Source organism: Cyprinus carpio, chromosome B15 (genome assembly GCF_018340385.1).
Source record: "Cyprinus carpio isolate SPL01 chromosome B15, ASM1834038v1, whole genome shotgun sequence".
In the NCBI taxonomy this organism is placed as follows: domain Eukaryota; kingdom Metazoa; phylum Chordata; class Actinopteri; order Cypriniformes; family Cyprinidae; genus Cyprinus; species Cyprinus carpio.
The window spans coordinates 28,479,791-28,496,102 of NC_056611.1; the positions used below are offsets into that span (position 1 = coordinate 28,479,791).

Here is a 16,312-nt window from a genome sequence, read left to right on the forward strand (position 1 = left end):
TTACAGTAAGGTTCCATTTGTTAACATTAGTCAACTACATTAGTTAACATGAACTAAGAATAAAATATAATTAATCTTACTTAATGTTAATTTCAACGTTAATACATTATTAAAATCAAAACTTGTATCTATAAATATAATTTAATGGACCTGAGCTAACATGAACTAACAATGAATAGTTGTATTTTTATTTTATACAAATATTAACACATTGTAATGTTAGTCAATGCATTAATGTTACCTAATTAGACCTTATTTTAAACTGTTACCCATTTTTCTCAGCATGTGAACTAAAAAGATGAGACATTTACAGTATTTCATGTTGCGTTTAACTAAATTACCCACAAACTTCAAAGTCATTTACAGTTTGATCAATATTCTTTTTTAATTTTAGCATTGATTTTAAAAAAACACCAAACAAAACAAACTAAACAAAAATCCAGGAGTGAAGAAAAGCATTTTTACACGTATAACAAGCATGTTTTAATACTGTTTTACAGTCAACAAAACAATATGAATCAAAGACGAAATTAAAACAAAACAAACAACTGAATAAAAATAAACCCCCTGCGCAAATCCAACAGGAGCAGAGGAATTCCCTTTTCTATAATATAAACACGGCGAAACGGAAATAAAAATACAATTTAAAAAAGGGGCGGAGAAACTGATGTTCTGAAAAAAGTAAAAAGTGGTGAAAATCAAAAAAAAATAAAAGATGCATAAATCTGTTACAAATGGCAGCGAAAGTACGTGGGTTTGCGTGTTTGTCCTTTTCGTCCGCTGGATGCACAAACCCTGCCACGATTGCAGTTCAATATCTACAAAATCTGCATTTGAACAACTTGCGTATATACACTGTACAACAATTGCCGTCAAAATTACAGCTTTTACAAAAAACTATCCGCCCAATGGCATTCAAAATGACAGTGCAAACTCTGAAATCAGCTCACGCCAAACATCTCAATCCTGTTCCCTTCAGGCCAATACGCCTTTCCAATCCAAAGTTGGTCCACAGTATCACACTTCTGTCTCTCTCTCTCCTTCTCCCTCATTCTCATTTTGATTTATATTTTATTGATTTTCACTTTCTTTACATTTCCTTTCCCTGCATCTTTTATTCAGTATTCTGTTTCAGGACTTGGCATTTCCTTCTTTCTGACTTGCCGTTATTGCTTTCGCTCTCTCGTTCCACTATTTTCTCTGGTTTGGGTCAGTTGAGAACCGGAGGAGGTTTTTGGACTGCGTGCTACAGCCATGTGTCATTCTTGCATTGTAAGTGCCTGCGAACACACAAACATAATTGATGATATTCTGCTTATGGCTTTCTGATATGTAACCGTGATGTTTTCACGAGACAAAAAAGGGGAGACGTAAGCTACAGAAGAGAGTTGCCCACGTTCCATTAAAACGCTCGTCTAAAATGATCGGCTTGAAAAATAGTGCTATTCAGGATCCCACTAATGCTTCACACAAAAGACGACGCTGCTACCAGTCCAGGGCCTTAAATGTGACATGACAGGATTATTTTAGACAGGGCCGCTGTAAGTCTGAACATATCTATCGGTTTAGTGCAAAAAAGTCAATGCATTAAAAAAAATAATATATTGGGAAGATACAGAAAACTTGTGTGCTTTTTGACTGTTTATAGAAAACGGTTTCATATTTATGTCCACCTGTGCACACAGACAAGATCGGCTGCAAAACCTAGTGAGCTGCCTTCTAAGGTGGCATCCAAACTAAAACAGACCCTCATAAGTGAGCGATTTGGAACGGTTTACAAAGAAAGCAACTCAACTGCCCAGTTTGATGCAAAGCGCACCCCTGCTGAAACCAGCCTAAAGTGCTTGGCTGGTCTCCCAGCCTGGCCAAGCTGGACTTTTTGGATGGTTTTAGAAGGGGTTTGGGCATTTGGGAAACATTAGCTAAACATCTGCTTGCTGGGAAAACAGTTAAACTAGTTTAAACCAGCTAAGACCTGATTACCCCCTTAGGCTGGTTTATTTATTTATTTATTTATTTTTAGCTTAATTTGAGTCTTGAGTTACACTTGATTTTAGTAGAGTTTGATGCTAACAACAAAGAAAAATGCGTATCAAATTACACAAATAGTGCATAACTTAGCAATTTTTTAACTACATTTAACTATTTTTATTGATTTTTTGGAGTATATTTCTAGCTTGACTTGTCTATCGTCTTGGATCAGTTATTTTCACAATGCATTCAGGGATGTATATGTAAGTTGCTATCTTATTTATGCTGTATTTTTAAAAAACTACTTTCTAATTTTAATTTAGTTTTCTTTATTGTACAGTACGTAATTCTAAGTTTTGTTTATGCATAAATAATTAAAAAAGTGTAATTACAAAGCATTTCACTTTATAAAATTCCAAATAAAAATATCTAAACTGAATTTAAACAAAACAAATGTATTGTTTTGTATTTACTTTAACGTAGGTTTGGTATTAGTATATAATTTTTTTTCATACTTTATTGTATGTAATTATAAGTTTTGTTTTTGCATAAATAATTAAAAAAAAGTGTAATCACAAATAAAATGTAATGGCTTTGTATATAACATTTTTTTTTTCTATTACTTTTAGGATTTTCTTTATTGTCATTCTTTATTGTTGATTGTCATTCTTTATTTTATGTAGCTGTAAGTTTTGTTCTTGCATTAATAATCTAAAAGATGTAATTAGAGAGGATTTGATTTTATGAAATTCCAAATAAAAATATTTAAAATTACAATTTGTATCTTAGAAGGCAGCATAATATCGCCTAGGTAGGCGGCTCACTAGGTTTTAGGACAGATCCAGATTTCAAACACACAAAGGGCAGCACCAAACAAATCAGGAACTGGAAGGAAATGCACCAGGCGATTTCTGAAAACACGTCTACAGATCATTGGTCTCCGTTCATTATGACGCTTCTTGTTGCTTTAATCGTCTGGTCCCCACCCATGACATCACTTCCGGCCACTTCCTGTGCTTTTATATTTGAGCTGCTCATGCAGAGGGCAGCGCTGAGAGTTTGTGAATCTGCTGCATCTGTCTTACAACTCAGACAGACGCAAGAGTTTAGTGTCTTTTATGTGGGAAAACACGTCCTGTTAACGTCACTAACTGCGTCTGTAGTTCACGGTGGTGTATCAGACCTCAGTCTGCTGCGTATGCGGGTGCATGTGTGTGTCCTCCAAACTATCCAAGCTTCCTCCTGTCTCAGAGTCTTCAAACCCGCAGGGCGCGGAGGATACGTCGGAAGCAGAGGAGGCATTGATGGACAGACGCTCCTCCCTGCCTGTAAAAGTGCTAAACTCCTCCCCCGCAGAGCCGAGTGGCAGCTGATGCGGAGGCAGGTATTGGCTGGGGTGAAAGTGTGGGCGGGGCTTGCGGTCCCCGCTCAGAGTGCTCTCCCTGGAGACGGGTTGATTGGTGGGTGAGGTGTCGTATTCCTCCGTGGGAAGGGGTGGAGGTAGCTGGTCCTGGGACATAAACTCCTCCTCCTGAGGAGGCGGGTAGTCGCTGTCGATATCGAATCCGCCGAGGTAATAGTCGGATTCTAAGGCCACGCCCACTTCACCCGTCTCATAGGTGGGGACTTCCTCGATGTCTGGTAAGCGTGTGCTTGGCAGCCAGTCGGAAGTGTCCCAGTGGTATGCTGGAGAAACAGGAAACAGGAAGTTAGTAAAGATTGAGTGGGCAAACAACTAAGGGGGTCCTTCGGTAGGTACCAAATCATGAAGGGCTGCATGCTTGGTCATTCTGAAGGGAGGTTAATAGGTTAGACATCAGTCCTGTCCCAAACGGAGCACTTGTTGAGACAGTAGGGTGTTCCATTTGCAACATAGACTCATTGGAAAAACGTGCTTCTTGCTTTTGCAAAATGTACCTATACATACAATTCACTGCAGTTTCCAGCACTGGTGTCAGTAAAACACCATCAACTAGCTCTATATATATGGCATTTCTGATGTAGTAAACTTGCTCAGGAGCACACCTGGTAAAGTGTTGTGCTTGTGATGCAGAGGGCTCCGGTAGAAGTTCGTTAAACACAAGTCATTATAAAAGAGCTCAAACACAGAAGACAGCTAAAATGGCATGGTTGGCTCAGCAAATGTGTTTTTATCTCACATTTGCGTTTGTTAATACTGTCAGTTATGTTTATACGACTCACCAGGTTTATTACAATCAACTAAAACCCTAAAAAAATTATTTGTTACTTAAAAAGAAAAAAAAGAAAAAAAAAGAAAATGTTAAAAAAACTAAAATGTATTTAACCTAATTTCAGCTAGTTGCCAAGGCAAAATTTCTCATTTTCATTTAGTTGGAAATTAAATGATATAAAATAACAAACTGAAATAAAAATGAATAAAAACTACAAACACATAAAAAAATGACAAAAATAAACACAAAACAAAATAACTAAAACACAGTAAAATTTAAATAAACAGAAAATACAAAAAATAAAAACTATTTATTACAAAATATTGTTAAAAACTATAATAGTAACTCACTGATACTAATATAACCAGACACTTCCAAACCGCCTCAATACAACAACCAACATAAAACATTTCCACAAACATGTTCTTCTGTTTTGGATAAAATTTAACATGATTTTAGTTTCACTCCCAAGATATTTCACTTTGAAAGTGTTTCGGAAACTGCAGGAAGCAACTAATATACATTTTCAGAAATGTCGCCACAGGCACGTTTTTCAAATGAGTCTCAGCTGCCCATTTGTGATCCATTTGATTTTTTTTTGGGACAGAAACATGACACTGAGCATCTCCACATGCAGGTCTTGCTGTAGTGAGTGGACATGCCTGCGAGGTGATCGAAGATGCAGCCAGGACAAGAGGTCAAGGTTCAGAGGTCAGTGACACGCTGACACAAGCGAAACGCATTCATCAAAAAACGCAAACCAAAAGAAATGAGTGTGAGGACTGCATGCAGCGATGCATGAAAACACAGAAGCGCAGGGACGCACACGCACACATACACACACACACTGTACACGGCCTAAACCTCACTATCAGAAAACATCAATATCAAACAAAAGAAAAACACAAAGTCAGCAATGGAAGCACTGCGGGGGAAGAGACAGACTAGAAAGAGAGGAAAGGGGAGACGGAGGACTGCAGGTACTCTGATGTGTGTGTGTGTGTCGGCAAACAGCATCTCGCTGCTGGATGATGTGACATTTCCCAGAATGCAATAGCTCAGTTTGTCAGCAATACGGAAAGGGAGAGCGAGAGAGGGAGGAATAGACAGAGAACAAAGTCTGAAGAGGAAAGAGGGCAAGAACTCTGGGAGATTTAGCTGAACAAAGCATGAGGAGAGAGAACGTGAATCACCTCTGTTGAAGTTTTGACCTTGATCCATAACGGACACTGGCAGGCAGAAAAGAAGCAGGAAGACAGAGAAAGAAAGACAGATTTGTGGGTCAGCACCAAACCCATCCTAACTCTGTTTGTCTACAAACACCATATGCAAATGCACTAACATTGCGTGAAGATATGCTTTTGAAATCATACTTGACATTTATCTCTGTGAAAAGCACATGTGTTTGTGTTTTTCTGTGTTTTGTGATATATTGGTGCATGTGATACCCTTACAAAAATTAAACATGGTTTCTTTTTTTCTTTTCTTTTTTTGGAATGAATAAATCAGAAAACCCCAAATCCAGAGAAGTTGGGACGTTTTGTAAAATGCAATAAAATCAAGAATCTCTGATATGTTAGTTCTCTTTCATTTTTATTTAATTGACAAAAATACAAAGAAAAGATTTCCAAAGTTTTCACTGATCAACGTAAATGTATTTTATAAATAAGCAAATTTTGTTTTTGACAGCTGCAACACATTCCAAAAAAGTTGGGACAGAGGAAAAATAAAAGTGAAAAGGTTATAGAATATCCATGTTAAACTGTTTTGAAACTGTTCACAGTAAGCAGGTGAATTGGTAATAGGTCACGGTATCATTTTTGGGTATAAAAGCAGCAAGCAAAGCTTGATTATTGCTCATCACTTTGTGCCACATTTCACAAGAGAAGTGTCAAACAAACTAAAAATCACATTTAGCAATGCAAAATGGCAAAGAATTTAGGTCTGCAAAGTTGCAAAAAAAATTGTTTTGTGAAAAGATTCAGGGAATCCAGAGAAATCACAGTACATGTAGGACAAGGCAGGAAACCTCAGTTGAATGTGCTTGACCTTTGAGCCCTCAGATGGCGTTGCATAAGAAACCGTCATGCTTCGGTGTTAAATATAGCCACATGGGCTCAGGAGTACTTCAGAAAACCACTGAATTTACCATAGTCTTCTTCTGCATCAAGAAATGCAACTTAAATCTCTGTTACTCTAGAAGAAAGCTATACATCAATTCTATGCAGTGATGCTGCCGGGTTCTCTGGGTCAGAGCTCATCTCAGATAGTCAAAAAGACAGTGAAAATATGTGCTGTGCTCAGATGAGTCCATATTTCAACTTGTTTCCGGGAAAAATGGATTTCAAGTTCTCAGTCCCAAAAACCAAAGGGACCATCCAGACTTTCATTAGTGACAGAAGCAAAAGCAAATGTTTGTCATGGTATATGAGTGCATCAGTGCAAACAGCACGGGTGACTGGCGTATGTGCGAAAGGTACTATTGACATGGAGGCATATACTGGGATTGTACAGAGACATATACTGCCATCAAGATGATGTCTTTCGTGGGAGGTCCATGGTTATTAGATCAAGACAATGCCAGCTCTCATTCTGCATGTGCTACAAGAGCGTGGTTTCGTAGAGACAGAGTGAATGTGCTAGACTGGCCAGCAGATCTGTCTCCTGTTGAAAATGTATGGCTCATCATGAAAAGGAGAATCAGACAATGACGATCACAGACTGCTGAGCTTCTGAAGTCTTGTATCAAGTGAGACTGGACAAAAAGTTTGCTTGCAGAACTTTAACAATTAGTGTCCTCAATTCCCAAACAATGAAACATTGTAATTAAAAGGACCGCTGATGTGACACAGTGTTAAACGCGCCTCTTCCCCAACTTTTTTGGTAGTGTTTTTTTTTTTTTTTTTACCAGTTCTGCACATATTTATAAAATACATTTACATTGGTCAGTGAAAACTTTGGAAATCTTTTCTTTGTACTTTTGTCAATTGCAAATAAAAGTTAAAGAGAATAAACAAATCACTGATTCTTGATTTTATTGCATTTTACAAAATGTCCCAACTTCTCTTGAATTCGGGTAGAGAAATAAACATTAATTGAAGCTACATAATTTTAAAAAGTAACTAACAATGGCAAAAACACATAACTAAAACGTTAACTAAAAGTTAAAAGTGGTTTCTTTTTAATTTGAATTAATAAAATCACTCAAACTAAAATAAATAATTAAAGCTGCATAGAAATATAGCAACTAACAATGACAACAACACATAAAATGACTAAAATTTAAATTAAAAATTAAATTCTTTTTAGTTTGAATGAAATTACTAAAACTAAAATAAATAAAAATTAAAGCTACAGCGAAATATAAAAAAAATCTAACAATGACAAAAGCACATAAAATTACTAAAATAATTAAATGTGGTTTCTTTTTAGTTTTAATTACTGAAATTACTAAAACTAAAATAAATATAAATTACAGATAGAAAGAAATATTAAAAAAAGCTAAAAAAAACTAACAATGACAAAAGCATATAAAATTACTAAAACTTAAATGTTTTTCTTTGTTTGAATTACTAACTAAAATAAATATAAATTAAAGCTACAAAGAAATATATAAAAAAAAACAACTAACAACAAAGAAAGTGCAAGACAAAATTACTAAAACATAAACTATAAATTTGACATGGTTTATTTTTAACTTGAATTACTGAAATTAATAAAACTAAAATAAAGCTACACAGAGATATTTAAAAAATCTGCTTATGCTGTTTATTGTTACTATTAAATATATATATATATATATATATTTTTTTTTTTAGCAAGAACTGCAGTAACTAGTATATTAGGAAAAATATGAATACCATGGTCAATATTTAAAAGGGTAAGAGATAACGGAGAGTGAAAACAGAAAGAGAGAGAGTATGGTGCTGTAAAAATGTGTACATTCTTTCCCAGCTTATTAAAGTGCTCATGTTTGATCTGCATCTGTGAGTTTGATTGACTGTGATTAAGCTCACAGCTCAAATGTCATTTAAATGTGGACCCAGAGAAGTGAGTCTGTGGTCCATTACTGTGAAAATCAAGCACTCCCACACACACACACACACACACACACACACACACACACACACACACACACACACACACACACACACACACAATGCCACCACATTCAACAAACTAGATTTACATCGTTAGAACGAAACCTTCTGGACTAAATATGAATATAATATCAGTTTACAGACTGTGTACAGTACAGTATATCCACTAAAACACATGTAAAGCAATCCTAACTAATATATAAAAGATAAAAGACTTCAGATGCAAAATATAAGCTAGTTAGCTGAAAATTACTATCAACGAATAGCAAAATAGTTTCATCAGCTATTACAACAACTAGGTGTATAATTTGTCATTGTAAGCTGGTAATAAAGTTTTTTTTGATCACCTTTTTACTGTGAACTAAAACATGTAAAAAAAAAAAAAAAAAACTATAAAATATAATAAATACTAGACAAAATAAAATAGGAAAACATTTAAATAATTTAAAATAAATAATTTTAATTTTAAGTACTAAAGTGACTAAAACTATTGAAACTGAAAAAAATGACAAAAACTTCAATCAATCCATATCTTAAATAAATAAAACCTAATTCAAAAACGTAATAAATATTATAAAAGTATATAAATAATACTAAAATAACACTAAAATAATACGAAAATAGCATCTCAAGAAATGAACAGTATAATAATACAAATGCTAATACATCTTTGTATTGGCCAATGAAACAAAAGATACTGCATGAACCTTTAAAATAAAGAAGAGTACTCTGACAAAATATGTAAATATGAACTAGTTTTGAGACGTCTCAGCATGAACTAGATTCAAGATTCAGAAGTTTGTTAGATTTACAACCTCTAAATCAAAGGACAAGTGGAAAAACTCAAACAGGCTCATCAGCCTACATTACTTTAGCATGTCTAGCTTTGAAGATACACTTGAAAAGCTTTTTTTTGCAACTTCAAACGTGTGTGTGTGTTTGCAAGATTTGTGCTCTTCCGTTCTGGGTAATATATGATCTGGGGATGTGTTTGTAGGTGTGAGTCCATCAGCGAAAATATTTGAGTGTGTGTGTGTTGCTGGATCATCTTACTGACTGGGCTGACGTTTCTTCCCATGAGTAATGCTGTCTCACTCACTCAGACACACACACACACACACACACACACACACACACACACACACACACACACTCTTAGTATTTAATAATGTAAAGCTACGTCTGTAGTGTACTTAACTATGGTTTGGGGAAGAAATGAAAAGAACAAAGCTGAAACAGACAAAACCCTTTGAGAATGCATTCAACCAAAAAAAAAAAAAAAAAAAAAAAAACCCAGAAAAAAAAATTATTAAATGTAAAATCATAATGACTACAGACTAAAAGTTCAAAAGGTTTTCTTTTAAGGGATATGTTGTGTAATCATTATAATAATTTTCATATTAAAATGAGGGCTGTAAATTTAAACTAATTTTGGATGAATATAAAAAAATGGAATTTTATAATTAAAAAAAAATTCATATTAATGTGAAATGGACATAAAATTTTAATTATCTTACTTGAGGGCTTTTCGTATCAAATATTGATATGCAATTGATCATGAATACTTCAAATGATTAATCCGCATACAATGAGATGAATTATTTAATTGAGCGACAGCCCTAACAAAAGTCTATGGTCCACATGTTGACTTCTAAGCAAATGGGTGTGTGTGTAAATATCAAAAAAAGAGAGAAAGAAAAAAAGAGTGTGTGTTTAAAGGTTTGTGCATGAGTCTTCAAGCGCTTTTAAGGAAGATGCTTCAGAGTCCAGCGGTGGGAAAGAGTACCTTCATTCTCAATCGTGTCGACTGCATCATTGACCAGCCGAATTACCGTCACTATGGAAGCGGAAAGAGAAAGCAATGAAGACCAGTCAGAAACGTTCACACACCCACACACACGAACCAAACCACAGACCAATCAAACAGAAGAATCAGCTCCACAATTTCAGTAACACTGTCGGTCCACTGCAGAAGCTTCTGTGGCCAGATTGGCTGCAGATGAATTTAGCTGTGAGCAATGAAAGGCAAGCATGACATCATTCCGGCGAATCTGAGGAGAGATGGTGATGTGACCAACACACACTCACACACACACACCTGCTGCATTCAAATCTGCATGAGTGTGAATTGAGATGAGCGTGAATTAAAGTCACTGTGATGTCATATTTAACGGCAAAGCTAATTTGATAAAGGGTGAGTATCTAAAGCATAGCATCCAACAACAGCTGTGTGTTCCACAATTTAATATTTTAATGTTTGCATAAATTATATATTTTATATTAGTTTAATTCAATTAACTAACTATTTAAACAGTCATGCATGTCTAAGTGAAATGTTTCAATTATTAATTATTGCTATTTATTATTATTATTAAAGTTTTTTTTTTATAATAATTCTTGATTTATTTACATGTTTTAATTTTCCTAGTATAATTATTTAGTGTGGTTAGCCCGAGAATTTAAGCAATAATTAAAATCAGTTTGTATTACTTTTTAAAACAATAGTCATGCATGTTTAAGTGAGATATTATTTATTAATAATTATAATATTAAAATATTAATGTACATATTTTCTAATGATCATAGTCTTATTATTAATGATTATTTGACGTATATATATTAACAAACAAAAATAATGTTTATCTGTATTGTTAGTAATAAAAAACATTAAAATCAGTAGGCTTTTAAAAATTGGTATGCGTTATAATAAATCATAATAGTGAATGTCTATTACAGAATTTGCATGTTTGCATTTTGTACTGTTGATAAAGCAATAATTCTTGACAGAAAATACTTTTACCGATTATAAGGCAACAGGTCTGTGCGACAAAACTACAACTCTCATGATTCTCTGTTGCAGATTTGAGATTCATCATTGTCTCATAGCTTAAAGTTAAATATTAAGGTATTAAATGACAAATCATAAATAAATGAGCAAACATGACGAATAAAGTCAGGGACTTGAAAGCAGCAACACACATACAAACACTCACACATCCCTCAAAAAAATTAAATAAAATAAAAATAAATCTTAAAATATTTACTAGATTTACAAATTGGAAATGAGGATGACTGCATGAAAAGTCCTGAGGAAAGACGCATGTTGTTTTATCCTTTCACGATGAGCAGGAGCAACACACACACACACACACACACACACACACACACACACACACACACACACACACACACACACACACACACACACACACACACTTACCGTTATCATCACAGGAATCAGACTGAAAGGAGTTCAGCGACTGGACCTCAGAGTTGCTGCCCTTGTTACTTCCAGAGAAACATGTGACCTCTTCCAGCAAATCCACTTTCCCTGAACACAAAGATCAGGACGTCAACCAATCATAGCTAAACTTACAGTAAACACACACACACATACACATGTTTTGTGCATCACAGCTGTGGGCGAATCTCCACGCCATTCTGTATCCGAGAAGTGCTCCCTCTGATGTTTGCCTTCAATTCCTTTATTTTCCCGGACATTTTTCCTTTGATCTTTCCTTTAATGGTGTCATGGAAATGGCTGCTTATAACAGCTGCGTATAATTGTCTCGATTCTTATTTCACAGGTGGAGATTTTTAAGACCTAAGAGGGTTTGAACGGAGGACACCGCATACCACAAGAAAATGAAAAATGAAGTAATTATGGGCGGTAAAAAGCCTTGGAGGACTCAGATGGGAGAGAATTTAATACCAGAGGGAAAATGGCTTTTGACATCAGCTTCTCCAGTAAATGGACCACATATACATACTTCCATAACTGCTCTCCTCTCAGTATTTATTGATGTGAAGATTTATACCCAGTCTTTTAAGGGGATTTTATTTTTATTTTTTTTTAAACTGGGATTTTTCCCTTTGTTTTGTCTCTCAAAAGCTCTCCCGTGGGCCACTCACAGATCGCCTGATGCATAATACTCATAAAAATGGCAACAGATGTACGAAAATGCCAGTTACAATTATTGGTTATTGGTCCTTGAGGAAATAAAGTCGTGTTTAAGATCCCAGGCTGCTACAGTGAGAGTCAATGCAAAAGGTTGGGGTCAGTAAAAAATTTTTTCCTTTTTTTTTTTTTTTTTTGAAAGAAATTAATACTTTTATCTAGCTAGGACACATTAGATTGATGAAAAGTGATAGGATACACATTTATAATGTTACAAAAGGCTTATTTTTTTGACAAGCCTAAAGAAAAATCACTTGGAGTAATGGCTGCTGAAAATTCAGCATTACATCAGAGGAATAAAAAACAAACAAACAAAACAAAATGTATTACAACAAAAAAAGTCATTTTAAATGATCACAATATTACTAATGCTTTGGAGCAAGTACCCGATGCAATCCTGAGATCTACAGTCTCTTTCATAGCCTGACTTTGGGTTTACACACTCCTAAACATCATTACATGCTGGCCAGACGGTCTCTTCCTGTCTAAGAGGGTGGATCTCTTAGTCTGAATAAGCTGTCAAGTGTACAGTTGTCAAAGCTTTGCCTAAATTAATAACATATTTTGCAAAGATAAAATTTGAGTTGATTCCTAATAAAGTTCTGTTCCAGGAACAGGAGAGATTCTGAGATACACAGATTCACTCTGTCATCAGTTGTAGAGTAACAAGCTTTATCTTCATCTTCATCTGCTGTAAGTCACCTTGGATAAGAGTATATATACACACACACATATACATATATATATATATATATATATATATGTATATGTTGTATATGTGGATGTATATGTGTATGTAATATATATATAATATATATATATATATATATATACCACACACACACAACAAAAAACACAAAAACAAAAGAAAACAAAAAACAAACAAAAAGCACAAGAGAATACTATATACATATATGTATATGTGTATATATATATATATATATATATATATATATATATATATATATATATATATATATATATATATATATATATATATGGTATGTATAATACTGTACAGTATATATTTTAAAGAAAGTACAAAAAATGAAACAAAACAGAAAATAGAACAAACAAGTAAAACTATGGAAGCCTGTTTCTGCCATGTGAAATTATAATTGTGACATTTTATCTTAAATTATTGTTATAATTTTTTGTTTTTTTGGAGTTCTAAATTCTCAGAAGTGCAAGATGCAAACTCAGAATTCTGAACCCCCCCCCCCCCCCCCGACTTTATATCTCATAATCCTATTTATAAATCTCATAACTCTGTGATTATATATAATAATTCTGAATTTGCATCTCACATAATTGAGTTCATATCTCACAATTCTGAGTTTATATCTCATAATCCTATTTATAAATCTCATTTTTCTGTGATTATATCTAATAATTCTGAATTTGCATCTAACAATTCTGAGTTTATATTGCTCATAATTCCGTGTTTATACCTCATATTTCTGAGTTTACATATCTCATAATTCTGAGTTTATATCTTTTAAAATTCTGAGTTTATATCTCATTATTGAGTTTATATCTCACAATTCTGAGTTTATATCTCATAATTCTGAGTTTAAATCTTTTATAATTGAGTTTATATCTCACAATTCTGAGTTTATATCTGATAATTCTGAGTTCATATATCTTAAAATTCTGATTTTATATCTCACAATTCTGAGTTTATATCTCTCACAATTGAGTTTATATCTCACATTTCTGAGTTTATATCTCATAATTCTGAGTTTATATCTTTTATAATTGAGTTTATATCTCACATTTCTGAGTTTATATCTCATAATTCTGAGTTTATATATCTTAAAATTCTGAGTTTATATCTCATAATTCTGAGTTTATATCTCTTATAATTGAGTCTATATCTCTCACAATACTGCGTTTATATCTCTCATAATTCTTAGTTTGTATCTCACAATCACAGTTGCAATTGTATTTTTTTTAATTCATTGGTGGAACCAGACTTCCATATGAAGCAAAATGCAAAAAATAAATAAATAAATAAATAAATCATACAGAAACACACACACACAAATCAAAAAAAAGAAAAACAGTTTAGACAGGTATTTTTAATTGTTGTATATTCTGCTGTTTTCGCTTGTTATTGGGATGATTTAAGATTGCTGTTGCTTGTTTCTTTTTTTGGCTTGTTTTGAAGTGACCAAATAACGTGATATTTAGCCCCTGGAATGCAAATTTTACTGGAGGATCCCTGGTGAAAACATGTATTTTACCCCCCAGAATTTTTACCGGAGAACCCTTCTCGAAATGCAATTGGGCTAGTTTTGAGTAGCAATTGGGCGGGTTTTGTTGCCAAAACCTGGCAACCCTGGTCTTTTTCCACATTCACAGTGCTGATTTTGGGGGTAAAATCTGTAGATTTTGTGGAGTGGATTTTAACATGCTGAAACTGATTATTCAGATCTGAGAATACTACTCCTATTGGTAGCAGAAAGCATAATACAGTTCTAAATATTAAATAAATGGATAAACAAGGGATGTGTAGAACTTTAATCACAGGTATTTCAATTGTGCTTGAGTTCTGCTGATTCTGTGGGGGCCTGTTTATAGAATTACAGGTCTATTTCCATGTAATTTTCAAATGAAGTGACTTTTGATTTGGTTTACAAAAAGCAACATTAAAACGCAGCAAAATCTGAAAAGCCTTTATTGCATAAACTGTTTCCACCTGCAGCTCGGTTTTCAATTTTGGCTGTAACCCTCATATGAAACCGTATTTTGATTTGATTTACAGAAAACACCATTAACAAAGATGAACTCAGCTAGTGGGAAGCTGCAGGTGGAAACAGTCTCAACAAATATAAGCTTTTTCTCCCAGATCCTGTGCGCTTCTGCCTAAACTGTCACAGCAGGAAACGGAGCTGAGTTTAAGAAGATAAAAGTGCAGCGCTCTGCCACTGCGTACACTGATAACGTGAAATCTGGCAGCAGGTCGTGTTATCTGTGCTGAAAACAGTCATAGGTCGCTTTACCATTGATACATCGGCATACGGTTTGAATGCTGTGCCATTGCTAGTGTTGCCGTAGGGTTCATTAAGAGTCTGAATATTAAAATGTGCATGCCAAAAAGCCTCAGGGGGTGACTGAGATACAAGAATATTTGTGTGTGTGTGTGTGTGTGTGCGAAACGGCAGATCTTGACCAATCTCTGAGCTGCATGAGGTTAAATGCAGTTAAATGTGACATTTAAATAAAACATGTTAAGGGAAAGATGGATTTCACAGTTGGCGGGCATGAACTGATCAAAGCCGTCTGATAAATTCATACTGGCAAACACATAAACATGCATAAAAATATGCGTGCAAACACAACAGAGTATGTGAGCGATGCGGAGAGGAGTTGCATGATTTTGCCTGAAGAGAGAAACGTTTTATTTTCTTAATGAGAGGGTCAGCGTGTTCTCGCTCCATCACAACTACAATACACTTTAACAACTGCAACTGTTGTCAGCAATAATTCACACGCAATTTGAAATAAACTACTAATAGTGTAAAAAAAAAAAAAAAAGATGGAATTTGGGAAAAAATTAATGGGAAATACTATGTCTAGCAAAAATTGATAGATGAATGAGCAACTTGAAATAATAATAATAATAATTAAATAATAGATTCTTTGAACATTTTTTTTAAAATGGATATATGCAAAATGCATGTAAAATTATTTTTTGCACAAGCATATACATGCAACATTACTATAATTTTTCAGCTACTTATATTAAAATAATTTAATTAGTGCTGGGCAACGATGACATTTTTTAAAATAGCGATTAATCACATAATTTTCTGCGATTAATCACGATTCATTGCATTGTTATGCACAAAATTCAATAATGAATTCAAAAGTAGTGTATTGTGCACTTGTTTCATTTAAAAATATATAAAAAATCAAATATACCAAATGTTAAGTGAAAATTAATGATTTAATGATGATTATTTGATGTGATCGATGTTGACAATTTTTCTTTTAATTAAAAGTTGGAATATAGTTACTATTGTTCATCTGCTATTAAAATTACATTCATATAATATATTAAAATTATATTTCTAAATGTGTGGAGC

At 33.9% G+C, this 16,312-nt stretch overlaps 1 protein-coding gene across 6 annotated transcripts in view; it reads right to left on the reverse strand.

Annotated features, from left to right (window-relative positions):
• Window positions 1–360: 360 nt before the first annotated feature.
• Window positions 361–16,312, reverse strand: part of LOC109103656 (protocadherin Fat 3-like) — a 298,734-nt gene continuing 282,782 nt past the window's right edge. For 3 of the 6 annotated variants that reach the window (XM_042740152.1, XM_042740154.1, XM_042740151.1), the window contains 4 exons: window positions 11,486–11,594; window positions 10,050–10,111; window positions 5,357–5,392; window positions 361–3,657 (listed from right to left, as the gene is read on the reverse strand). In XM_042740152.1, coding sequence (XP_042596086.1) covers window positions 3,149–3,657; window positions 5,357–5,392; window positions 10,050–10,111; window positions 11,486–11,594 — 716 coding nt within the window. In that variant the 3' untranslated portion in view covers window positions 361–3,148. Of the gene's footprint in view, window positions 3,658–5,356; window positions 5,393–10,049; window positions 10,112–11,483; window positions 11,595–16,312 lie in introns of all 6 variants that reach the window. The other 3 variants (XM_042740155.1, XM_042740156.1, XM_042740153.1) reach the window with 2 other exon arrangements.